General features: G+C 44.8%; 1 protein-coding gene across 2 annotated transcripts in view; it reads left to right on the top strand.

The window, feature by feature from the left end:
* Nucleotides 1-4,301: 4,301 nt before the first annotated feature.
* UHRF1BP1L (UHRF1 binding protein 1 like) overlaps nucleotides 4,302-27,692 on the top strand; it is a 151,585-nt gene continuing 128,194 nt past the window's right edge. For both annotated transcript variants that reach the window (XM_040439651.1, XM_040439660.1), the window contains exon 1: nucleotides 4,302-4,555. In XM_040439651.1, the coding sequence (XP_040295585.1) occupies nucleotides 4,512-4,555 (44 nt within the window). In that variant the 5' untranslated portion in view covers nucleotides 4,302-4,511. The remainder of the gene's footprint in view (nucleotides 4,556-27,692) is intronic.

The raw sequence follows: 27,692 nt of genomic DNA on the forward strand, positions 1-27,692 counted from the left end.
ATATGCATGACAGAATCGTTCACCAGGTTTAGGCTACATGAACACGACCGTATGTGTTTTGCGGTCTGCAAATTGCAGATCCTCAAAAAAAACGGATGACGTTCCGTATGGCATCCGTTTTTTTTTGGGGATCCGTTCTTTTTGCGGATCCATTGTAATAATGCCTATCCTTGTCCGCAAACTAGAAAAAAATAGGACATGCACTATTTTTTTTGCGGAGCAACGGAACGGACATACTGATGCGGACAGCACACGGTGTGCTGTCCTTGTTTTTTGCGGACCCATAGAAATTAATGGGTCCGCATCCTATCCGCAAAAAAAACGGAACGGACACGGAAACAAAATACGGTCGTGTGCATGAGGCCTTACACTGACAGAAAACACCGCTCTGGGTGGTGGGAATATGACAATCACTATAAGCATCTAAATTGGCCGAGCAGTTGTCACATTTAGCCCTAATACTCATGGAAATGTTAAGCCTTATCCTTCTGCCGATCATTAATATTAAAGTGTTATTCCCTGTGGATCTACTCTTTACCTATGAGTTTCAGTCATGTGGTTCCTCACATCATACAGATGAAGGGATGGCTTCCAGAGAAACCATACCGTGTTCAAAGCTCATGTACAGAGAACAGAAGTGGATGGGAGCCTTGTGCCTCTAACATTATGGCGTAATCCATTGTATGTCATAAGTATTGTGTCCAAGGGATAATGTCTCCAACATGCTATTGGAAAACATCAGGTACTCCAAATCTAGATCATGCTTTCTACAATGGCATTCATAGACTACCATAAACACAATGTAGACATTGAGGGGACATTTATCAATCCTCTGCGCCAGAAATATGGCACAAAAAGTAGCACATTTTGTGTAAAACTCATTCACAGCACACTTGCTACGTATTAGAAAAGGGTCCAGTGCCTACAAGGCCCAATAAATTTATCATTGCGAGCTCAAGAACCCTACACCAGAAATCGACACCAGCTCCAAGCTGGTGTAGATCTTGTTTCTGGCGCATGGACCTCCCAAGATGTGACTTGGGTGTGCACCTCTTAATAAATATGTTACATCTTACACCAAAGAACTTTGTACTAAGACCAGAATATGAAACACCAGTCTTAGTGAATTTGTTCCATCATGCCTCTTACTGAAACTGACTTGTGTGATCTAATAGGGCCCTGTATCAGCATCACTCACCGGAAGTCAATGGATTCAATAGAGACCATTATAGGTATTCTACATTCTTATGAACTTGTAGGCCTTGACAACAAAATAACTTCAGAGGAGTACTGGAGACCTGAGGATGCACCATCCATGAGAACTTTGGCAGCAACCCTACTTTACTGCTTAGCTGTCCATCCCTGCAAACTTCCAACTCCAATTCGGGAAGGGTAGGGAATGCGATTCTGTGAAAACCACAAAAGATGGGAGCCAATCTGTATGAAAGTCACTTTCCAAGGTGTATTTTTAAAAAGGGTATTCCCACCTTTGACATGTCTGGGATAACTCTCTACCACCTTCACTTTTTTCAAGATCTGGAGTCACCAACCCCTGGCCTGTCTGGTGTGACAGCTGTTGGCCACAGCATCTCGGAGGAGAATAAATGGGGAGGTGGTTGTGCATCTGCCACACATATACAGCAAGCAGTCACCTCTTCATTCAATGCATGCCTGGATTTTGTGGCCAGCGTTGGTCAGAGGACTCCCATTCTGGAGATAGGTGCGGGTCTGCGAGGTGGAGTATGCATCTATCAGACATTTATGGCATATCCTGTGGATGTGTGCCGAGACTCCATGCAGTGCTATCAAGACCTGCACTCCAGAATTCTGGCTTCATAAAGCTGCAGAATATGGCTTTGCAACTTTTTGGGGTTACTTACTCAAAAATGTTGCGACTCTTTCCATTTTCACACCATTCACTTCACTTTCGAAATTGGGGTGGGAAAGTGGACATGGTTAGCTATGTTAAGGAGTTTCACTTCAGATTTAATACTGGGACTTTTTCAAAAGTCTCAAAATAGCCACAAACTCACTGAAGTAGGGGGCGGTGTAGGAAGACTAGAGTAGCATTTCTGTGCAAGTGCTGGGATAACTGTTTAACTGATCCAGCAGGCTCTTCCGACAGAGATACAGATACCGCCGTTCACTGCCGAACCCCGTTGACTACAATGGGATCCAGCCACTTTCCAGTTAGACAAAAAACATTGCATTTCCAGTGGATGGCTGGCATTTCATCATAGTCAATGGGGTCTGACGGTGAACGACAGTGTCTGGCCAGATCCGGTGAACTCTAGCAGGTTTTTCATTGCCGGGACAGCCTGCCGGATCAGTTAAAGGGGTTATCAACCCCTATAATGTCCCCCCTAATGGACGGGCCCCTCATATACGTAAGTCTACTTTCACACTCACGTTTTGGTTTCCGTTTGTGAGATCCGTTCAGGGCTCTCGCAAGCGGTCCAAAACGGATCAGTTTTGCCCTAATGCTTTCTGAATGGAAAAGGATCCGCTAAGAATGCATCAGTTTGCCTCCGATCAGTCACTATTCCGCTCTGGAGGCGGACACCAAAACACTGGCTGTAAGTCAATAGGGACGGATCCGTTTTCTCTGACACAATCTGGCACAATAGAAAACGGATCCGTCTCCCATTAACTTTTAATGGAGTTCATGACTGATCCATCTTGGCTATGTTACAGATAATACAAACAGATCCGTTCATGACGGATGCATGCGGTTGTATTATTGTAACGGATCCGTTTTTGCAGATCCATGACGGATCCGCCCAAAACACGAGTGTGAAAGTAGCCTTATACTTACCCCGCTCCCCAGCACCCGCGTCGCTCCTGCTTCCCATCACGCGGATCAAACCATCCTGCGAAGGGGGGCTACAAATAGCAGGCCGCGACGGGGACGAGCCTCCCTAGCATCCGCCCTGTATGTGGATCCATTCACTTCAATGGGGGCGGATAAAATATGGAACTTACTTTGCGTACATTCCCCGTCTGTATGTCCGTTCTGCAAAAAAAATATAGAAATGTCCTATTATTGTGCGCAGTACGGACAAGGATAGGACTGTTCTATTAGGGGCCAACCGTTGCTCAATGTGGAATTCACATGGCTGGTAACCGTGTTTTACGGATCCGCAATTTGCAGACGGCAAAACATGCAACGGTCGTGTGCATAAGCCCTTAGGCCTCTTGCACACAAATGTTTTTTTTCCCCCCATTTCCGTTCTGTTTTTTTTCGTTCATTTCCGCATGGATTCGCAAAAAAAAAGGAAGGTACTCCGCATACCTTCCGTTTTCGTATTTCCGTTCAAAGATAGAACATGTCCTATTATTGTCCGCATAATGGACAAGGATAGTACTGTTCTATCAGGGGCCAGCTGTTCTATTCCACAAAATACGGAATGCACACGGACGTCATCCGTATTTTTTGCGGACCACAAAATACTGAAAAAGCCGTACGGTCGTGTGCAAGAGGCCTTACTCTGATAGACTCCATTGAAGTCAATGTAGTGTTGGAAAACGGCTCCTCGCCAGCAGCATGATGCTAGTGTGTACTGAGCCTTGTGATATGAAGTGCACACAGTAGTCACTGATTGCTTTTCACTCCGTAGAGCTGTGCATTAGGGCTCATGCACGCGACCGTTGGATGTTTTGTGGTCCGCAAATTGCGGATCCACAAAACACTGATACCAGCCATTATATGGTAAATTCCGTATTTTGCGGAACGGAGCAGCTGGCCAATAATGAAACAGTCCTATCCTTGATTGTAATGCGGACAATAATAGGACATGTTCTATTTTTTTGTGGACTGGACATGCGGACATACGGACATACGGAAACGGAATGCACACGGAGTCAGCTCCGTTTTTTTTGCAGCCCCACTGAAGTAAATGGGCTGCAAAAAAAAAAAAAAAGGAACGGACGCGGGGAAAAATATATGTTTGGGTGCATGGGCCCTAAAATCACAGGTGACCAGTCCACCATGTCACAAGAAGAGTGTGAGGCCCCCCTCCTCATCAAACATCTCCCCATATCTCAGCTTCCAGAACTCTCCGATTGTAACGGTGGGAATAGCTATCACCCTGATTGTGTCACATCTCATTCATCTATCCAGCAACCATTATTGTTCTCAAGACCAAAACTCTGGCCTCTTCCTGGTGCCCCCAAATCCAAATCCCCTCTCCCCCTCCTCCAGAAGCAGCAGCCAGGCGAGGGCATGAAAGGGTTATCCCTCCCCCTCCCATTGTGCGGCCCTCGGCCACGCCCCGGCATGACTCACTCAGCACCACCCCCTGCTGCCTGTCTCTAGGTAATGCTGCGGCTAACATGGACGCTGTGTGATGGTGCTGTGTGTGCTCTTCACTCCTGGACCCTGTGTCGCCGAGTCCCCCTCCCTCTACAAGCTTAGCTCTTCTGTGTGACCATGGAGGGACCCCCAGTGTATAGATGAGGAGCCCCCATAGGACTGCACTACCCCCCCTTGCTCCATAGGATCTCCTGCAACCATGGCTGGGATTATCAAAAAGCAGATCTTGAAGCATTTATCCAGGTCAGTACACATTGTAACGAACACTGCAGCAGTGCTGTACCTTGTGGGTTTCTAGAGCAGGCTTCCTTGTGCATATGAATAGGGATGCTATAAATAATATGTTTGGGCTACACATCATTATAGGGAGTGTTGTCCCTCTGGAGAAGATGTGGGTGGGTGGGGGGGTTGTGTAATCGGGCCCCTTAACGGGTTAATCAGCAGGTTGGACAATATTGGTTTGGCCCTGCTGTACTTTGACAAGGTCTGGGTAAACATGATGTCATCATGCTGGTGGGGACATTGATGACTGGTACTGATTGCTCAGTAGTCCGGGACCCTTTAAAGGTCTCCTGCCACCTTCCTAGCGGTGGTTGTTGCGGTGGATCCCAAAGATCAATCGTTTCCTTCCTCCACCTTTTTGGGGAATTTACTACTGTACGCCAAGCACGTTATTAGATGAAGGCGGAGAAATGATAGGCAACCTAACGCTAGTCCCTTGGGATTTTTGTTTAAAGGGGAATTCCACTTGAAATAAATGTTGGCAGATGTCATTGAGATATGTCACAGTTAAGGGGAAGGGAGCTACCACCCACACAATGTCCGTGGAAAAGGGGCCACGTCATAGGTAATACCCCTGGAGCTTGAAATATCTGACATGGCGTTGGAATGGAAAAGCTAGCGTTTAAGATAATTACCTGGCACTGCCACCCCTTTGGGGCATCTTGACCATTGTATTTTTCACATGGGAACATTATTTACATTGCCAACTTCATCTCGTGACGTGTCCCTGAAGGGGTTTGTCCTTTTTTTTTTGTTGGCATAGTGTCATCACTGCCTTAAATGTTCTTCCTTCCCAGTGCCAATGACTATGTCCTAGCGTTGGCATGCCGTGAGGTTCTTTAGTTGGTTCATTGCTCACTGTCTAGGAATCTGGGGTTTGCGTGATCTTTATTTTGTCAGTATAACGGTAAACATCCCGGTCAGTTTTGGAACTTTCCTACTGGGGTTTGATCATGTAACCCTGTGGGCTTCAACAAGTCAGGCGCATGGTGTCATTGAGAAGCATCTTCTTGCTTTGTGGTGGCCTGGATTTCTTCCATATGATCTTCTTTTTTTTCGCCAAGGAGTAGCACAGCTGATTATTTTTGGGAAGATTTGTAAGTGAATCCCATAAAGAAATTTTTTGGGGGATAATGAGTGTGTTTTATATTCCAATTGAATGGCCAGAAGTATTACAAAGATAAGAATTGTCCATCACACCCCACTAGATGTCTGGTATCTAGGGTGGGTTTTCCCATCAGATGTTGATCTAAACATTCGTTTGTCCTATGGGATTTCTATCGGGAGCACCGCAGTTATAGCTTCACCGTGTAGTTAATGAGGTTTACCACTAGAGCGGCAGTATTGAGTAGGAGACAGGGCCTGGGTGGTTTTATGTCTTTATATGGTAATGGTTGATCTAAGCTGTAAGCAGGGTCAAGATCCAACTCGCAGCTCGTTATGTGGCACCACAGATCCCTCATTCTGGGCAAGGTCTAGGAGAAATTCTGCTTGCTGAAGGTTGGATTGATGTAGCGACACTTGTATATCTCTGTGATTCATATCTTCATTGGCTGCCATGTTGGAATAAATTGTTTTAATTTCAGTGGACAAAACTCCTGCCAAGCCCCTCAACAACTCAGTCTTTAGATTAGACATTTGCTTTTGTCCGCCATCCAGAAATAGTCCTCAAAAGGCACTGGGATGGCACAGAGCTCCACCGTTTTCCATTCTCAAAGGTAGATATGGACCAGCTACTTGGAGGTACAGGTATTTTCGGCAACACACTTTTCTACACTCTCAACATTGGAAGTGTATTGGTGGTGGCAGAACCACCAAAGGATATTCTTCAGCAATTTGAGAGTTCCTATTGGTTCCTGGCCAAAAAAGAACAAAACTCTAAGGCTGGGTTCACACGAGCGTGTCCGGATTAGTTCCGGATGCGTCCCGGTGTGTTGCGGCAAACCCGCGCGAGTAGGAATGCAATTGCAGTCAGTTTTGACTGCGATTGCGTTCCGATGTTCAGTTTTTATCGTGCGTGTGCAATGTGTTTTGCACGCGCGTGATAAAAAACCGACTGTGGTACCCAGACCCGAACTTCTTCACAGAAGTTCAGGTTTGGGTTAGTTGTAGTTTAGATTGTATTATTTTCCCTTATAACATGGTTATAAGGGAAAATAATAGCATTCTGAAAACAGAATGCATAGTAAGTGATCAGTTGAGGGTTAAAAAAAATAAAAAAAATTAACTCACCTTCTCCGTTTGGTCGCGTAAGTCCCGGTCTCTTCTTTACTTCTCAAAAGATGAACTATGGGCTAAAGGACCTTTGGTGACGTCAGATCACATGCTCCAATCACATGGTCCATCACCGCGGTGATGGACCCTGTGATTGGAGCATGTGATCTGACGTCACCAAAGGTCCTTTAGCCCATAGTTAATCTTTTTAAAGAACTAAAGACCGGGAGAACTACGCGAACAAGAGGACAAGGTGAGTTAATTTTTTTTATTTTTTAACCCTCAATTGATCACCTACTAAGCATTCTGTATTCAGAATGCTATTATTTTCCCTTATAACCATGTTATAAGGGAAAATAATACAGTGTATAGACAGTCACCTAGCAACCGTGTGTGAAAATCGCACCGCATCCGCACTTGCTTGCGGATGCATGCGATTTTCACGCAACCCCATTCACTTCTATGGGGCCTGCGTTGCGTGAAAAACGCAGAATATAGAGCATGCTGCGATTTTCACGCAACGCATAAGTGATGCGTGAAAATCATCGCTCATCTGAACAGCCCCATTGAAATGAATGGGTCCAGATTCAGTGCGGGTGCAATGCGTTCACCTACCGCATTGCACCTGCGCGGAAATCTCGCCCGTGTGAACGCAGCCTAAGGCCCCTTGCAGACGAGCGTGTCTGGATTAGGTCCGGATGCGTCCTGGTGCATTGCGGCAAACCCGCGCGAGTAGGTACGCGATTGCAGTCATTTTCCGTTCAGTTTTTATCGCGCATGTGCAATGCGTTTTGCACGCGCGTGATAAAAAACTGACTGTGGTACCCAGACCCGAACTTCTTCACAGAAGTTCAGGTTTGGGTTCAAGGTTGTGTAGATTGTATTATTTTCCCTTTATAACATGGTTATAAGGGAAAAAAATAGCATTCTGAATACAGAATGCATAGTAAAATAGGGCTGGAGGGGTTAAAAAAAAAAAAGAATAAATAATATAACTCACCTTAATCCACTTGTTCGCGCAGCCGGCATCTCTTCTGTCTTCTTCTTCTGTGAGGAATAGGACCTTTGATGGTGACGGACCATGTGATGAGCGTAGTGACGTCATCAAAGGTCCTATTCCTCACAAAAGAAGACAGAAGAGATGCCGGCTGCGTGAACAAGTGGATTAAGGTGAGTTAAATATATATATTTTTTTTTTAACCCCTCCAGCGCTAGTTTACTATGCATTCTGTATTCAGAATGCTATTATTTTCCCTTATAACCATGTTATAAGGGAAAATAATAATGATCGGGTCTCAAACCTGATCGTCTCCTAGCAACCGTGTGTGAAAATCGCACCGCATCCGCACTTGCTTGTGGATGCTTGCGATTTTCACGCAACCCTATTCGTTTCTATGGGGCCTGCGTTGCGTGAAAAACGCACAAAGAGGAGCATGCTGCGATTTTTGACGCAACGCACAAGTGACGCGTGAAAATCACCGCTCATGTGCACAGCCCCATAGAAATGAATGGGTCCGGATTCAGTGCGGGTGCAATGCGTTCACCTCACGCATTGCACCCGCGCGGCAATCTCGCCCGTGTGAAAGGGGCCTAACACTTTTAGCACCAGCTGTATCCAGGACTGTGTCTTTGCATCACTTCTGTTGGTCCATTTCTCCATTCCAAGCATTGTTGATATCTACCTAAATTTTTGATTGAGGTCAGGATTAAACGTATCATGGGAGCCTGAATATGGAGATCTGTCATTATTGTCCTAGTCTACCTTGTGCCCAAAAGACTTTGGGGTGGGAGGGTTCCAAGGATGAATTCTAAGGGGGTCACTTATCAAACTGGTGTAAAGTAGAACAGGCTTAGTTACTCATTGCAACCAATCAGATTCCACCTTTTTATTTTGGACAACTCCTTTAGAAAATGAAAGGAGGAATCTGATTGGTTGCTATTGGCAACTAAGCATTGATGCCTCATAGCCTATGGACCTGTGTACAGAACATCCCCTTACATACGCTATCTAATGGAGGATGCTATGATATATATTTTTTTCTTTCGGGTTTCTTTATATGTCGCTGTATAAAATAAAAAACCTTCAGAGGTACCGTTGATTCTCATGGTCTTTTACGTAATAGGTCAAGCTCTATTACGGACGTACAAAATGGAGCAGTAGTATGGCCATGTGCATGGCATCTTACCATCCACTGGTGCCGAGGTAGCAGGTGTCCGATGAAATTGGCTTCAGTGTCAGTCTGTTGCTGAGCAAACTTAGGGCTCGTGCACAAGAACGTATTTTCTTTCCGTGTCCGTTCCGTTTTTTTTGCAGACCGTATACGGAACCATTCATTTCAATGGGTCTGCAAAAAAAAAAAAAAACGGAAGTTACACCGTGTGCATTCTGTTTCTGTATGTTCGTATTTCCGTTCCGCTAAAAAATAGAACATGTCCTATTATTGTCCGCATTACGGACAAGGATAGTACTGTTCTATTAGGGGCCAGCTGTTCCGTTCTGCAAAATATCGAATGCACAGGGACGTCATCCGTATTTTTTGCGGACTGCAAAATACATGCGGTCGTGTGGCCCATAGCAACCAATCGGATTTCACCTTACATTTTCCATAGAGCTCTGAAAAATGAAAGGTGGATTCTGATTGGTTGCTATGGGCCACTAAGCCAGTTTTCCTTTACACCAGTTTTGATAACTCTCCCCCTTTTGTGTCTAGACCGCGGTTAGTGTCCCACAAGTATATATTGGACCACCTGCTCGCCATTTTTACTTCGGAATCACAGCTCTTGATATGGTGGGATGCTGTCATGACTTGTTATTTCCCACAACATTAAGTACACAAAGTGATTTACTTTCCGGCACGCTGCAAGCATGAATTATTAAATGGTCCATGAATAATACAGTTATCTTCCCTGATTATTTTATTACATTGTGAATTCCTGTTTGAGTAAAAACATAGGAATGACACCTGTCACCATCATTTCCCGTAAATGACGCAGTAAATTGCCAGCAGTGTCTTCTCTATTATCTGGAAGCTTTGGCGTGATGTCAGCCGTATCATTAGAGCTGTGTATTTCCATTGGTATGGAAAGATTATAATTGTTGTATTTCATTAGGATACCTCAAGATTCTGAGTAATGCTCGTAAGCGAGCAGCTCGGGCAGAACTAGGACAACCCGGTTTTCTGTCAGAGTATTGGAATGTCACCATACAGAACTTGTGAGGAGGCAGAAATAACACCTTGGCCAAAGGCGTAGCTACAGGGGCTGATGAGGCCCTGACTGAAGGGGGACAAAGGTCCCTCTACCACATGAGAACAGGTACGATAAATGGCACGTTGTAGGTGGGGGCCATATTGCAGATTATATTGGGGCCTAATTTATACCTCTGGATGTCACAGAAGCCATGACAAACACATTCATAGAAACCAATCAGATTTCAGCTTTCACTTTGCAGATGGAGGGTATAAAATGTAAGTGAGCCTCTGATTGGTTGACTTGGGCAACACTTGTACTTCATACTTGAGTTTTCTTCCAGTAGTGCCAAGCATCATAGTAATAAGTCTAGATTTTAACACCACTTCTCAATGCTTATATGGTGGGGGCTGAACCCCCGCTCTTCATCTATATGATCGGCTCTGCCTTGCACTGCAACCTGGCCCATTTTATGGGAACCCCAATGATCACACATTGAAAGCCTATACTAATATAAGCCATCAGTGTTAAAGTGCTGGAGAACCCCCTTAATATTACCGCCGATATTATATTGCAGGAATGCTCAACCTGCGGCCCTCCGGCTGTTGCAAAACTACATCTCCCAGCATCCCCTAATAGCTGTAGGCTGTCCAGGCATGCTGGGAGTTGTAGTTTTGCAACAGCTGGAGGGCCAAAGGTTGAGCATCCCTGCTATATTGGATTCCACTACCATCGATAACAGGAGATGGCGTTGAAGTTAAAATAAAACAAACATGCCGTATCCGTTTCAGATTTCTCTGCGTATCGGTGATATATGCAGGTGAGTGCAGATTTCACAGTGGCCTTATTATATTTGATTTAGGGCTTATGCACATGACCGTATGTATTTTGCAGTCCGCATAGACAGATCTGCAAAAAAATACGGATGATATCCATGTGCATTTCGTATTTTGCAGAACGAAACAGCTGGCCCCTAATAGAACAGTCCTATCCTTCTCTGTAATGCGGACAATTATAGGACATGTTCTATCTGTTTGCGGAACGGACATACGGGAACGGAATGCACACGTAGTAACTTCCGTTTTTTTTTGCAGACCCATTGAAATGAATGGTACCGCATACGGTCTGCAAAAAAAAACCGGAATGGACACCAAAAGAAAATGCGTTTGTGTACACGAGCCCTTGTCTTGTATACAGGTCATTCTGCTGTGTATACAAGGCAATTCTAATGTGGTTCCTGCAGGAAAGAATAGAGAGCGTCCAGCCTTGGGTCTGCAATATGTGTGCAGAACACAGTAATGACTGGTATACACACTTGCATCGAAACCACTAATGTGCCGGATTATCAGATATTCCAGACTACTGGATGTTCCCCATGATGGATGTCACTATGTCCTGCCCGGAGTATTCTTGACTGTGCCCTCTGGCCTATGCTGCTGTGCCCTAATCTTTGTTATAATCTGACTATTTTTGGGTTACATGCTGGATTAGCAGTTCTCCTATGGGAGATGGTTTAATGGATGTTGGCTGTATTTGTATGTGTGTGTGTGTGTATGTGTGTGTGTATATATATAATTATACATTTTACTGTATCTGTGTGGATGTATGTCATGTTTGTGTTGATCATAGTGTAATAGGACACCAATGAACTCCTGCTGCAGTTCCTTCGATTTAGGCTATAGGCACACGAACGTTAGGGCTCCGTGCCCGTGCTGCGGACCGCAAATTGCGGTCCGCAATGTACGGGCACATACCGTGGGGCAGCCGCATGCGGATTGCGGACCCATTCACTTGAATGGGGTCCGCGATCCGCATCCGACGGTCAGCGCATGCATAACTTTTTAGCGGTGCGATTTTTTTTTATTTTTTTTTTGCTGTGCGGAGGCACGGCCAGATACACCACGGAAGCACTCTGTAGTGCTTCCATGGGGTTTCCGATCCGCGCCTCCGTTCCGCATCTCCATAATTGCGGACCCATTCAAGTGAATGGGTCCGCGATCCGTGATGCGGAATGCACACGGCCGGTGCCCGTGTGTTGCGGACCCGCTGTCTGCGGGCCGCAATACTGCCACGGGGTGCACACGTTTGTGTGCATGTAGCCTTACTATTGAGTTAAATGGGTTGTCTCACTTCAGTAAGTGGCATTTATCATGTACAGAAAGTTAATACAAACCACCTACTAATGTATTTTTATTGTCTATTTTGCTTACTTTGCTGGCTGTATACATTTTTCTATCACATTATCCGCTGCTCGTTTCCATGGTTACAGACCACCCTGCTATCCAGCAGCAGTGGCCGTGCTAGCACAATATAGGAAAAAGCAGTAGCCTATGTGCGCTCCCATGGTCCCGGCCACCAGAGAGGCTGATGCTTTCTCCTATAGTGTGCAAGCACGACCACCACTGATGGATTACAGGGTGGTCTGTAACTATGGAAACAATGTATAATGTGATGAAAAAATGAATCCAGCCAGCAGAGGAAGCAATATGGATAATAACAATACATTAGTAAGTGGCTTGTATTAACTTTCTCTACATGATAGATGCCACTTAATGAAGTGAGACAGCCCCTTTAAATCTCAAGAAAGGGACAAGTAGGACAAGTACGTCACGGCTATAGAGTCACCTTTCTCTTGTATTTCCTGTAAATGTCATCTGAAACGCCTCAGTGCTCCCACAGCAGGAATGTGAGATATACACAAGTACTGTACATACGCCGCGCAGCAGTGCCTGGCCTTTGTGCTACTTATTGTTCTTTTGAAAGTGTATATATAGTTTTGTGAAAAAGGGGTTCTCCCATGATTAATGTAAAAAATGAAAATAAGATGACATATAGGACATGACCATCTCTTTCTAAGGGGTCATGCACACAAACGTATTTTCTTTCTGCTTCTGTTCCGTTTTTTGTTTTTTTTGCGGGCCGTATGCGGAACCATTCACTTCAATGGGTCTGCAAAAACGACGGAAGGTACTCCGTGTGCATTCCATTTTCGTATTTCCGGTCCTGCAAAAAATTAGTGCATGTCCTATTATTGTCCGCAAATTACGGTCCGAGGCCCCATTCAAGTCAATGGGTCTGCAAAAAATACGGAACGCACACGGAACACATCCGTATTTTGCGGATCCATACTGTAGAAATGCTATGCCCAGCCCATATTGCTTATGTGTTTGGTGATTTTAATAAGTTACTGTTTCTGTTTCCGATCCGCAAAAAACGGATCACAAACGGAAACGTTTTGTGGAATAACGGAACAGAAGAGGACTTGGGCTACTTTCACACTAGTGGCAGGACGGATCCGACAGGCTGTTCACCCTGTCGGATCCGCCCTGCCGCTATTTCGCCGTCCCACCGGACTGCCGCTCCGTCCCCATTGAATATAATGGGGACAGGGGCGGAAAGTCCTGCATGTCCGACTTTTTAGTCCGGCGGTCTCTCAGCTTCGCTCCGACCGGAGCTCCGCCTCCGTCCCCATTATAGTCAATGGGGACAGAGCGGCAGTCCTGCGGCACGGCGAAATAGCAGCAGGACGGATCCGACAGGGTGAACAGCCTCATGCAAACGACCGTGGTGTGTTTTGCGGTCAGCGGATCCGCAAAACATGGATGGCGTCCGTGTGCATCCTGCAATTTGCGAAGCGGCATGGACAGCCTTCAATATAAATGCCTATTCTTGTCCGCAAAGCGCGGACAAGAATAGGGCATGTTCTATTTTTTTAGCTGGGCCACGGAACGGAGCAACGGATGCGGACAGCACACAGAGTGCTGTCCGCATCTTTTGCGGCCCCATTGAAGTGAATGGGTCCGCACCCGATCCGCAAAAACTGCAGTCGGATGCAGACCCGAAAAACGGTCGTGTGCATGAGGCCTTATCTTCAGTTTCTTTAGCAAGGCAGTGGTCGTCTTGGGATCATTATCATGTTTGAATACAGCCCTGCGGTCCAGTTTCCGAGGGGAGGGGATCATGCTCTGCTGCAGTATGTCACAGTACATGTTGGCATTCATGGTTCCCTTAATGAACTGTAGCACCCCATAGCTGGCAGCCCTCATACAGCCCCAAACCATTACACTCCCACCACCATGCTTGACTGTAGACACACTTGTCTTTGTACTCCTCACCTGGTTGCCGCCACACACGCTTGACACCATCTGAACCAAATAAGGCCTCTTTCACACTTGCGTTGTTGGGATCTTGCGTGCACTTCCGTTGCCGGAGGTGCCCGCCGGATCCGGAAAAACGCAAGTGTACTGAAGGCATTTGAAGACTGAGGCGTCTTCAAAATGCTTTCAGTGTTACTATGGCACCCAGGACGCTATTAAAGTCCTGGTTGCCATAGTAGGAGCGGGGAGCGGTATACTTACAGTCCGTGCGGCTCCCGGGGCGCTCCAGAATGACGTCAGAGCGCCCCATGCGCATGGATGACGTGATCCATGTGATCACGTGATCCATGCGCTTGGGGCGCCCTGACGTCGCTCTGGAGCGCCCCGGGAGCCGCACGGACGGTAAGTATACTGCTCCCCCGCTCCCCACTACACTTTACCATGGCTGCCAGGACTTTAGCGTCCCGGCAGCCATGGTAACCACTCTGAAAAAGCTAAATGTCGGGTCCGGCAATGCGCCGAAACGACCTTTAGCTTAAGTCCGGATCAATGCCTTTCAATGGGCATTAATTCCGGATCCGGCCTTGCGGCAAGTGTTCCGGATTTTTGGCCGGAGCAAAAAGCGCAGCATGCTGCGGTATTTTCTCCGGCCAAAAAACGTTCCGTTCCGGAACTGAAGACATCCTGATGCATCCTGAACGGATTTCTCTCCATTCAGAATGCATTAGGATAAAACTGATCAGGATTCTTCCGGCATAGAGCCCCGACGACGGAACTCTATGCCGGAAGAAAAGAACGCAGGTGTGAAAGAGCCCTAAGGCTACTTTCACACTTGCGTTGTTCTTTTCCGGCATAGAGTTCCGTCACAGGGGCTCTATACCGGAAAAGAACTGATCAGTTTTATCCCCATGCATTCTGAATGGAGAGTAATCCGTTCAGTTTGCATCAGGATGTCTTCAGTTCAGTCGTTTTGACTGATCAGGCAAAAGAGAAAACCGTAGCATGCTACGGTTTTATCTCCGGCTAAAAAAACTGAAGACTTGATCCGGCATTTTTTCCCATAGGAATGTATTAGTGCCGAATCCGGCATTCAGAATACCGGAATGCCGGATCCGTCCTTCCGGTATGCGCATGCGCAGACTGAAAAAAAGGTGAAAAAATAAATGCCGGATCCGTTTTTGCCGGATGACACCGGAAAGACGGATCTGGCATTTCAATGCATTTTTTCGACTGATCAGGCATTTTTAAGACTGATCAGGATCCTGATCAGTCTTACTAATGCCATCAGTTAGCATACATTTTGCCTGATCCGGAACTGCTTGCCGGATCTCTCTGCCGCAAGTGTGAAAGTAGCCTAAGTTTATCTTGGTCTTATCAGACCACAGGACATGGTTCCAGTAATCCATGTCCTTAATCTGCTTGTCTTCAGCAAACTGTTTGCAGGCTTTCTTGCGCATCATCTTTAGAAGAGGCTTCCTGCAGGGACGACAGCCATGCAGACCAATTTGATACAGTGTGCGGCGTATGGTCTGAGCACTGACAGGCTGACACCCCCCCCCCCCCCCCCTTACTCCTTTAACCTCTGCAGCAATGCTGGCAGCACTCATATGTCTATTTTGAAAAGGCTGAGCATGTGCACTCAACTTTTTTCGTCGACCATGGCGAGACCTGTTCTGAGTGGAACCGCTGTATGGTCTCGGCCACCATGCTGCAGTTCAGTTTCAGGGTGTTGACAATATTTTATAGCCTAGCAACAATTCCTTTTTTCAGATCCTCATAGAGTTCTTTGCCATGAGGTGCCATGTTGAACTTTCAGTGACCAGTGTGAGAGCAATAACACCAAAATTAAAGAGGACCTTTCACCACTCCTGACATGTCTGTTTTAATAGCTTCATGCATTCCCCATGTAATACCAATTCTGGAACATCTATTCTTATGTCTCTATGTTGTGCCATTCCTTTATTATTTCTACTAGACGTTATGAATAATTGCTAGCAGTCTTCAGTAAGGGTACAGAGGGGAGGTAACCAGTTGGGGGATGTACCTGCACAGTCTCACTCTATCCAATCAGTGCTGCTATTTTCAGACTGTGCAGGGACACACCCCCAACTGGTTACCTCCCCTCTGTACCCTTACTGAAGGCTAATAGCAATTCATTCATAACTTCTAGTAGAAATAATATTGGAATGGCACAACATAGAGACATAAGAATAGAGGCTCCAGAATAGTTATTACATGGGGAATGCATGAAGCTATTAAAACGGGTATGTCAGGAGTGGTGAAAGGTCCTCTTTAACATACCTGCTCCCTATTCACACCTGAGACCTTGTAACACTAACACGTCACATGACACCGGGGAGGGAAAAGGTCTAATTGGGCACAATTTGGGCATTTTCACTTAGGGGTGTACTCACGTTTATTGTTAGCGGTTAAGACTTTAATGGCTGTGTGTTATTTTGAGGGCACATCAAATTTACACTGTTATACAAGCTGTACACTGACTACTTTACATTGTATCAAAGTATCAGATCTTCAGTGTTGTCCGATGGAAAGATGGGGGGTTTACTCATTTTTGTGATATACTGTGTGTGTGTGTGTGTGTGTGTATATATATATATATATATGTATGTATGTGTGAAAGTCCAACGGGAGCACCAACCTAGAAAGTGGGTGCAATATCCAAAAGGGGGACAACGGCAATCCCCAATAGTATAATAGAGAAAGCAGGACTGCACTCCGAGTTGTGATGAAAATCAAAGCAGTTTTATTCACCCATATTATGGCAAATCTTGCGACGTTTCAGCTCATACGAGCCTTTCTCAAGCATAGAGACAGTGAAAGTGAACACATATAAAGCGTTACAAAAAGTGTCACACCCATCAGGGTGTGGTTACAATCAACTTAAATTGCAGACATATGATACAAATATAAGGTGCATGTTTATCAAAGTGACTGGTGTCATACGTTCTATAATACCAGGATACAATCCCTTTTATACAGAACAAAACGTATACAAAACTTTTGTTCCAATTAGAATAATATAATAGTGACAACATACTGAATGAGGATCCCAGAAGTGAAACCCGGAAAGCCATGGAGCCCACATATACCATCACGTTCCCTGGGCGTCTTAATCTCCTCAGTGCGCATGACCAGGATGACGACATCGTGTGAATCTCAATGTAAGAATAGTGCACATGCGCTCTGTAAAGTAACAACTAACAGCGCCATCTTTCTTTAGGGAGAATTGCCCTATATCTCCGTTCACATTCATCACATAGATAATAACTGGACCGAGTATTTACTCAAAACAGTGACTGTAGAACGGAATACATAGAGCGTGTGTAGCGGACCGCAGCAGGGGTCTCCTACAAATACCAGCATCAGGACCGGGATCCCCACCTCTCGGAAGGGACACCGGACCATGGGGACGTGTATGCCGGAGGGGGACATCTCCATGAACCCCGCCGACAGCCGTAACCCACTTGCTGGAAAAATGCGGTCATAGAGGGGTTATCCCTCACTATTACAGAAACAGCATCGCACTAAAACTTAATAGTATATCTCAAATGGCGCGTAGAGGATAGGACGCTGTAGTTGGTACTGGGCTGCACCGCTTCCAACAGGTTACAGTCCAGGGATCCAAATCCAACATTGTGAAGATTAAAAACTCTAAAAAGGCAAAAAGAAATATAAATAAATTAGTTTCCAAATTTATGTTATATTGTAGTTGCAATTGCATATAATTCTTTCACAATTCTCCCGCACTATTACATGTATGAGGAAAGTACATCACATACATATATGGAAAGCGAGGGTGAGCAACACATCAGCAGACATCTACCTGAACTCTACATCTAGGGCGTACCGTTCCTGAGATATTCCCAAAGATTTTCCTGCATTAGCCAATACAGGCCCCCAACTGCCATGCACACGGTCACATGTCCCTTATCAGCCAATAGGAGCTTGCACGCTCTTAGTCTCCACATACACATAGTTTTACTCCAAGTTTCCATAACAACCCAGCCATTTTTCTTCACTGCTGTAGGTCAGCTTTAGGCTAGGGCTACACGTCGACAAGCACAGCTCAGCAGACAGTATCACACAGGATAGGATATTAGATACACAGCTCAGCAGACAGTATCACATAGGATAGGATATTAGATAAACAGCTCAGCAGACAGTATCACACAGGATAGGATATTAGATACACAGCTCAGCAGACAGTATCACATAGGATAGGATATTAGATACACAGCTCAGCAGACAGTATCACACAGGATAGGATATTAGATACACAGCTCAGCAGACAGTATCACACAGGATAGGATATTGGATACACAGCTCAGCAGACAGTATCACACAGGATAGGATATTAGATACACAGCTCAGCAGACAGTATCACACAGGATAGGATATTGGATACACAGCTCAGCAGACAGTATCACACAGGATAGGATTAGATACACAGCTCAGCAGACAGTATCACACAGGATAGGATATTAGATACACACCTCAGCAGACAGTATCACACAGGATAGGATATTAGATAAACAGCTCAGCAGACAGTATCACACAGGATAGGATATTAGATAAACAGCTCAGCAGACAGTATCACATAGGATAGGATATTAGATAAACAGCTCAGCAGACAGTATCACACAGGATAGGATATTGGATACACAGCTCAGCAGACAGTATCACACAGGATAGGATATTAGATACACAGCTCAGCAGACAGTATCACACAGGATAGGATATTGGATACACAGCTCAGCAGACAGTATCACACAGGATAGGATTAGATACACAGCTCAGCAGACAGTATCACACAGGATAGGATATTAGATACACAGCTCAGCAGACAGTATCACATAGGATATAAGATACACAGCTCAGCAGAAAGCTGGGGTACTGTAGAGGTCACTGTTATCTGTTATAGGGGATAGATGAAATATACCCGTGCTAAGCCCGGTCTTTCTGCTAATTAAAAAAAAAAAAAAAAAAATATATATATATATATATATATATATATATATATATATATATATATATATATATATCTCTTCACTGGGAGAAGCTGTAGATCTGTGTTTGTAGTTGGGCTTCTCCCAGTGATGAACAGAGGACCTTTGCTCAGGTTACTTGGTGTCATATCCCACATTGCACTGGAATAAATCTGTTTTTTACAATGTTAATATGAACTTTGGAGTTATGTAACATTGCCACATAGCTGGGAGTGATTTTCGGGAAGTACAGATAAGCAGCCTCATGTTTTTACTGTATCGTGCTGTTAATGTTACATGGTGCCATATGAGCAATAATTATAAACCAAATAGCTTAATTGTAAACCTAAAATAATGACACTAAAACTTATTATGGTGAAAAATGGCCGCTGTCCTTTACTAACCCCTTCAACCCTGGGCCTGTTTTCACCTTCCTGCCCAGGCCATTTTTTGTAAATCTGACATGTCACTTTATGTGGTAATACCTTTTAAAATGCTTTTACTTATACAGGCCATTCTGAGATTGTTTTCTTGTCACATATCGTACTTCATGACAGTGGTAAAAATTAGTTAAAAAAAAAAATACAAAATTTACCAAAAATTTGGAAAAATTAGCACATTTCCAAATTTCAATTTCTCTACTTTTATAATGGATAGTAGTTACTTTACATTCCCCATATGTCTACTTCATGTTTGGATCATTTTGAAAATGACATTTTATTTTTTTGGGACATTAGAAGGCTAAGGCTACTTTCACAATTGCGGCAGTGTGATCCGGCGGGCAGTTCCGTCGTCGGAACTGCCCGCCGGATCCGCCGATCTGCCGCTGGTTGAAAGCATTTGTGAGACGGATTCGGATGCGGCTCCGTCTCACAAATGCATTGCAAGGACGTATCCGTCTCTCCGCTTGTCATGTGGACAGACGGATCCGTCTTGTATCTTTTTTCACATTTCTACCGGTCTGCGCATGCGCAGGCCGGAAGGTCTTATCCGGCATTCCAGATTTTGAATGCCGGATCCGGCACTAATACATTCCTATGGGAAAAAATTCAGGCATGTCTTCAGTTTTTGTGGCCGGAGATAAAACCGTAGTATACTACGTTTTTTTTTTTGCCTGATCAGTCAAAACGACGGAACTGAATACATCCTGATGCATCCTGAACGGATTACTCTCCATTCAGAATGCATGGGGATATGCCTGATCAGTTCTTTTCCGGTATAGAGCCCCTGTGATGGAACTCTATGCCGGAAAAGAAAAACGCTAGTGTGGAAGTACCCTTAGGCCCCTTTCACACGGGCGAGTATTCCGCGCGGATGCGATGCGTGAGTTGAACGCATTGCACCCGCACTGAATACCGACCCATTTATTTCTATGGGGTTGTTGACATGAGCAGTGATTTTTACGCATTACTTGTGCGTTGCGTGAAAATCGCAGCATGCTCTATAATCTGCGTTTTTCACGCAACGCAGGCCCCATAGAAGTGAATGGGGTTGCGTGAAAATCGCAAGCATCCGCAAGCAAGTGCGGATGCGGTGCGATTTTCACGCATGGTTGCTAGGTGACAGTCTATTCACTGTATTATTTTCCCTTATAACATGGTTATAAGGGGAAATAATAGCATTCTGAATACAGAATGCTTAGTAGGTGATCAATTGAGGGTTAAAAAAAAATAAAAAATTAACTCGCCTTCTCCTTGTTCGCGTAGTTCCCGGTCTCTTCTTTACTTCTTAAAAGATGAACTACCGGCTAGGACCTGTGGTGACGTCAGATCACATGCTCCATCACCACGGTGATGAACCATGTGATTGGAGCATGTGATCTGACGTCAGCAAAGGTCCTTTAGCCCACAGCTCATCATTAAAGAAGTAAAGAAGAGATCGGGAACTACGCGAACAAGAGGAGAAGGTGAGTTAATTTTTATTAAAAAATTTTTTAACCCTCAATTGATCACCTACTAAGCATTCTGTATTCAGAATGCTATTATTTTCCCTTATAACCATGTTATAAGGGAAAATAATAACATCTACACAACACCTAACCCAAGCCCGAACTTCTGTGAAGAAGTTCGGGTTTGGGTACCAAACATGCGTGATTTTTCTCACGCGGATGCAAAACGCATTACAATGTTTTGCACTCGCGCGGAAAAATCGCGGGTGTTCCCGCAACGCACCCGCACATTTTCCCGCAACGCCCGTGTGAAAGAGGCCTTAGAAGTTTAGAAGCAAATCTTAAAATATTTAACTATTTCCAAAACCCAAATTTAGGGTACTTTCACACTAGCGTTTTTCTTTTCCAGCATATAGTTCCGTCACAGGGGCTCTATACCGGAAAAGAACTGATCAGGCATATCCCCATGCATTCTGAATGGAGAGTAATCCGTTCAGGATGCATCAGGATGTCTTCAGTTCAATCATTTTGACTGATCAGGCAAAAGAAAAAACTGAAGACTTGCCTGAATGCCGGATCCGACCATTTTTTTCCATAGGAATGTATTAGTGCCGGATCCGGCATTCAAAATACCGGAATGCCGGTTCCGTCCTTCCGGTCTGGGCATGCGCAGACCTTTAAAAATGAGAAAAAAATAAATACCTGATCCGTTTTGCCTGATGACACCGGAAAAACGGATCCGGTATTGCAATGCATTTTTCTGACTGATCAGGCATTTTTCAGACTGATCAGTCTGGAAAATGCCTGATCAGTCAGAAAAAATGACATGCGTTTGCATACAGTTTGCCTGATCAGACAGGCAGTTCAGGCAACGGAACTGCCTGCCGGAATCAAACAACGCAAGTGTGAAAGTAGCCTTATCCGGACCAGTTCAGTTATGAAGTCACTTTCTGGGGCTTAGATATTAGAAACCACCCATAAATCACCCCATTTTAGAAACTATACCGCTCAAGGTATTCAAAACTGATTTCACAAACTTTGTTAACCCTTTAGGTGCCCCACGAGAATTAAAGGAAACTGGGAATTCAATTTCAAAATTTTACTTTTTTTTAGCAGATTCTAAATTTTCATCAATTTTTTTCTTTAACACATTAAGGGTTAACAGCCAAACAAAACTCAAAATCTATTACCCTGAATCTGGGGTTTTCAGAAACACTCCATGTGTGCTCAAAAACTGAAGTATGGGCGCACAGCATGCTTCAGAGTGGAAGGAGCACCATATGGCTTTTGGAGAGCGGATTTAGCTGGAATGGTAATTGGGAGCTATGTCGCATGTGAAGACCCCCTGAGGTGGCCCTACAGTGGAAACCCCCAAAAAGTCACGCCATTCTCGAAACTACACCCCTCAAGGAATATTTCAAGGTGTGTAGTGAGCACTTTGACCCATCGGGCGTTTCACAGAGTTAGGAAAAGCTTGGCTGTGAAAATGAAAAATTTAATTTTTTCCCCAAAAAAGTTGCTTTACACCCACCCTTTTCACTTTCACAAGGGGTAACAGGACAAAATGCACCTCACATTTTGTTCCCCATGTCCGCCCAAATACGCCAACACACTATATGTGATCCAAAAATGATGTATGGGTGCATGGCAGGGTCCAAAAGGGAAGTAGCGCCATAGGGCTTTTGTAGGACAGATTTTGCAGGATTGGCTTTTGGGAGCTATGTCGCATATAATGACACCCTGAGATACCCCTAGAGTGGAAATCCCCAAAAATGTACCCCATTCTGGAAACTACACCTCTCAAGGAATATTTCAAGATGTGTAGTGAGAACTTTGTCCTCAAAGGTATTGGCTGTGAAAATGAAAAATTTAATTTTTCCCCCAGAAAAATGAACTTTAGGCCTACATTTTTCACTTTCAAAAGGGGGAACTGGAGAAAATGTACCCCCTAATTTTATTGCCCATTTTTCTCCTGATTACAGCAATACCCCATATGTGCTTGTATATTGGTATATGGGCGTACCACAGGGGTCAGAAGGAAAGGAGCACCAAATGGCTTCTTGGAGGCAGATTTCACTGGAATAATTCACAGGCGCCATCTTGCAATTGAACACACCCTGAGGTAACCCTAGAGTGGAAACCCCCTAAAAAGTGACCCCATTCCGGAAACTACACCCTTCAAGGAATATTGCTTTACACCCACATTTTTTACTTTCACAAGGATTAACAGGACAAAATGCACCCCACATTTTGTTCCCTTTTCACCCCCCGAATACGCCAACACCCCATATGTGCTCAAAAAATGATGTATAATATATAAATATGGAATTTGCTGACCTGAATTGGCAGACATGGATTTTAGCTGCCATGTCACAATTTAAAAAATTTCCTGAGGTCCCCAGAAATGAAAAACCCCAAGAAGTGACCCCATTTCGGAAAGAGCACCCCCGTACGAACATTTTAAGTGGTGGTAAGGGTACTTTTTTTACCAAACAGGTGTTTCGCAGAAAAGATTATGTAGTGGTCGTTGGAAAGTGGGTATGCAAGTGAGGTGGACTAAATCAGAGATATGGAAATATTACAGGGCGCATGAAGGATGAAATTAAAAATCCATGGTTAAGTGGTAGGTTCGGAAGCATTCCTTTATGCAGAGGCCTGGTTTATCAGGGCAGGTGTCGCACTGATAAATGGTGTCCTTTCCTATTCCCCCTTTGTAACAAACCCGACATCTTTTTTGGGTCTTTCCCCTTTTTGCTGTTTGTGGCAATTCACCAGGTAAATGTTGTCCTGGTACAACACGGGCACCATGACCTCCTGAAGTACTCGGGCCCTCCTCTTCCTGACTTTGGAAAATTAGGGCCTTGATTAGCGCCTCTTGGAACTGAAGGAAAGTTCCTGTGCGGCCTGCAGTTCGATGTACAATGTATACGGCAAGCTTTTTGTACCACACCTTAGTTTTACGTATGGCACTGTAGGGCTTCAGAACTTGATCGGACAGATCAACCCCTCCCATGTGCCTGTTGTAATCAAGGATGCAGTCTGGCTTGTTGACAGGGGTGGTGGTACCTCGCACTTGGGCAGGAGAACTGGTGTTGGTGTGAATGGTGGTTAGTACAAGGACATCCCTCTTGTCCTTGGACTTAACCGGCAGCATGTTCTCATGGCGGAGAGCCTTACTGTCGCCTTTTCGGAGTAGTTGCCCTACCAGGGATCTAGGAAGCCCTCTCTGATTTTTGTCGCACTGTGCCGCAAGCCACAGTACCTCAGGCTTTTGGGGACATAAATAGGGGTATGCTGGTGTAATAGTTATCTACATAGAGGTGATAATCATTATCCAGCAGTGGGTGCAGTAAGTCCCACACAATCTTGCCAGTAACTCCTAGGACGGGCGGGCATTCAGGGGGTTGTATCCGGGAATATTTTCCCTCATAAACCCGGAACCTGTAGGTGTACCCGGAGGTACTCTCGCACAGCTTGTACATTGTTATTCCGTACGTGCCCGCTTGCTGGGTAGGTACTGGCAAAATTTAACCCTTCCTTTAAAATGTACAAGGGACTCGTCTATGCTAATTTCTTTTTCTTGGGTGAACACCTCTGTAAATTTTGAGTTGAGGTGCTCCAGGAGGGGTCGTATTTTGAATAGACGGTCAAAATGTGTGTCCTCTTTCTTTGGGGGGGGGGGGGGGGGGCACTGTGCGTTATCATTATAATGTAGGCATTTCAAAATGGATTCAAATCTTGAGAGGGACATGGCCATATTGTAAATTGGAGCGTGGTATAATACATCTGAACTCCAATATTGTCTCATTTAGTTTTGTTTTTGTTTTTTACCAGGCCCATATGCAGCAACAGCCCCTAAAACTTCATAATGTCTGCTGCATTTACAGGGGTCCAACCTAGGGGTCTAGCATACGAGGATGTCGGGTTTTGAGCAATAAACTGCTGGGCGTACAAATTTGTTTGCGTCACCATCAAATTTATGAGATCGTCTTGACTATAATGGGGACGGGGGCGGAGCTCCGGCGCAGCACGGCAGTGCACAGCGAAAGGCCGCCGGACTAAAAAGTCAGACATGCAGTACTTTTAGGCTACTTTCACACTAGCGTTCGGGGCTCCGCTTGTGAGCTCTGTTTGAAGGCTCTCACAAGTGGCTCCATCCAGCCCTAATGCATTCTGAGTGGATGCGGATCCGCTCAGAATGCATCAGTTTGGCACCGTTTGTCCTCCGCTTAGCAGGCGGACCCCTGAACGCAGCTTGCAGCGTTCGGGTGTCCGCCTGGCCGTGCGGAGGCAAACGGATCCGTCCAGACTTACAATGTAAGTCAATGGGGACGGATCCGTTTGAAGTGGACACAATATGGCTCAATTTTCAAACGGATCCGTCCCCTATTGACTTTCAATGTAAAGTCAAAACGGATCCGTTTGCATTATCATGAACAAAAAAAAAAAAAATGTTCATGGTAATGCAAACGGATCCGTTCTGAACGGATCTAAGCGTTTGCATTATAGGTGCGGATCCGTCTGTGCAGATACCAGACGGATCCGCACCTAACGCAGGTGTGAAAGTAGCCTTAGTCCGGCGGCCTTTTGCCGTGCGAAATAGTGGCAGGACGGATCCGACAGGGTGAACAGCCTGTCGGCTCTGTCCTGCCGCTAGTGTGAAAGTAGCCTAAGTGAAAGAATAAGATAAAAATTTAGAAAAAGCGGCTCCAAAAAAAAAAAAAAGCCACTATACCTGAGCAGACGCAGTCAGTAATTGACAGTACTGACCGGCGCTCAGCAGGTGCAGGACCCACGCACGCAGACTGCACGTGTGTGGGTTCAAAAATCAAGGATACTGCTAACTAAAATTTACATCTGTTCCAGATGTTCTTCTTTTTCTTCTTCTTCTGAAAAGCACTGAGTGAAAAGCAGTAATTTATGTGGTAGTACCATAAGTCCCAGCCGACAACTAGCAGCACAGAGGGGCACAGGTCCTCTCTGCAAGCAGTCACCAAGCTAGAATGGCTGCCTGCAGAGAGGCACCAACGGTTCTTTCTGCTGCATAGCGCTGCCATTGGATGGAGCGTTGTTCCAGCCAATCGCAGCACTGGGAGGGGACATCAGTGTCTGATGTCCCCTCCCTGACCTCGGAAGTGACATGGGCTGATGTAATAGAAACATAGAATGTGTCGGCAGATAAGAACCATTTGGCCCATCTAGTCTGCCCAATATACTAAATACTATGGATAGCCCCTGGCCCTATCTTATATGAAGGATGGCCTTATGCCTATCCCATGCATGCTTAAACTCCTCCACTGTATTTGCAGCTGCCTCTTCTGCAGGAAGGCTATTCCATGCATCCACTACTCTCTCAGTAAAGTAATACTTCCTGATATTACTTTTAAACCTTTGCCCCTCTAATTTAAAACTATGTCCTCTTGTAGCAGTTTTTCTTCTTTTAAATATTCTTTCCTCTTTTACCTTGTTGATTCCCTTTTATGTATTTAAAAGTTTCTATCATATCCCCTCTGTCTCGTCTTTCTTCCAAGCTATACATGTTAAGGTCCTTTAATCTTTCCTGGTAAGTTTTATCCTGCAATCCATGTACCAGTTTAGTAGCTCTTCTCTGAACTCTCTCCAAAGTATCAATATCCTTCTGGAGATATGGCCTCCAGTACTGAGCACAATACTCCAAATGAGGTCTCACTAGTGCTCTGTAGAGCGGCATGAGCACCTCCCTCTTTCTACTGGTAATTCCTCTTGCTATACACCCAAGCATTCTGCTAGCATTTCCTGCTGCTCTATGACATTGTCTGCCTACCTTTAAGTCTTCTGAAATAGTGACCCCTAAATCCCTTTCCTTAGATACTGAGGTTAGGACTGTATCACTGATTTTATATTCTGCTCTTGGGTTTTTACGTCCCAGGTGCATTATCTTGCACTTATCAACATTAAATTTTAGTTGCCAGATTTTTGACCATTCCTCTAGTTTTCTTAAGTCCTTTTCCATTTGGTGTATTCCTCCAGGAACATCAACCCTGTTACAAATCTTTGTGTCATCAGCAAAAAGACACACCTTACCATTGAGGCCTTCTGCAATTTCGCTGATAAAGATATTAAACAATATGGGTCCCAGAACAGATCCCTGAGGTACCCCACTGGTAACAAGACCTTGGTCTGAATATACTCCATTGACTACAACCCTCTGTTGCCTGTCCCTCAGCCACTGCCTAATCCATTCAACAATATGGGAGTCCAAGCCCAATGACTGCACTTTATTGATAAGCCTTCTATGTGGGACAGTATCAAAAGCCTTACTAAAGTCTAGATAAGCGATGTCTACTGCACCTCCTCCATCTATTATTTTAGTCACCCAATCAAAAAAATCAATAAGATTAGTTTGACATGATCTCCCTGAAGAAAACCCATGCTGTTTTTCATCTTTCAATCCATGGGATTTTAGATGGTCCACAATCCTCTCCTTAAGTATGGTTTCCATTAATTTCCCCACTATTGATGTCAGGCTTACTGGCCTGTAGTTGCCCGATTCCTCCCTACTACCTTTCTTGTGAATGGGCACAACATTTGCTAATTTCCAATCTTCTGGGACTGTTGCCAGTGATTGGTTAAATAAATCTGTTAATGGTTTTGCTAGTTCACCGCTGAGCTCTTTTAATAGCTTTGGGTGTATCCCATCAGGCCCCTGTGACTTATTTGTATTA

The sequence above is a fragment of the Bufo bufo genome, chromosome 1, assembly GCF_905171765.1.
Source record: "Bufo bufo chromosome 1, aBufBuf1.1, whole genome shotgun sequence".
Lineage (NCBI taxonomy): Eukaryota > Metazoa > Chordata > Amphibia > Anura > Bufonidae > Bufo > Bufo bufo.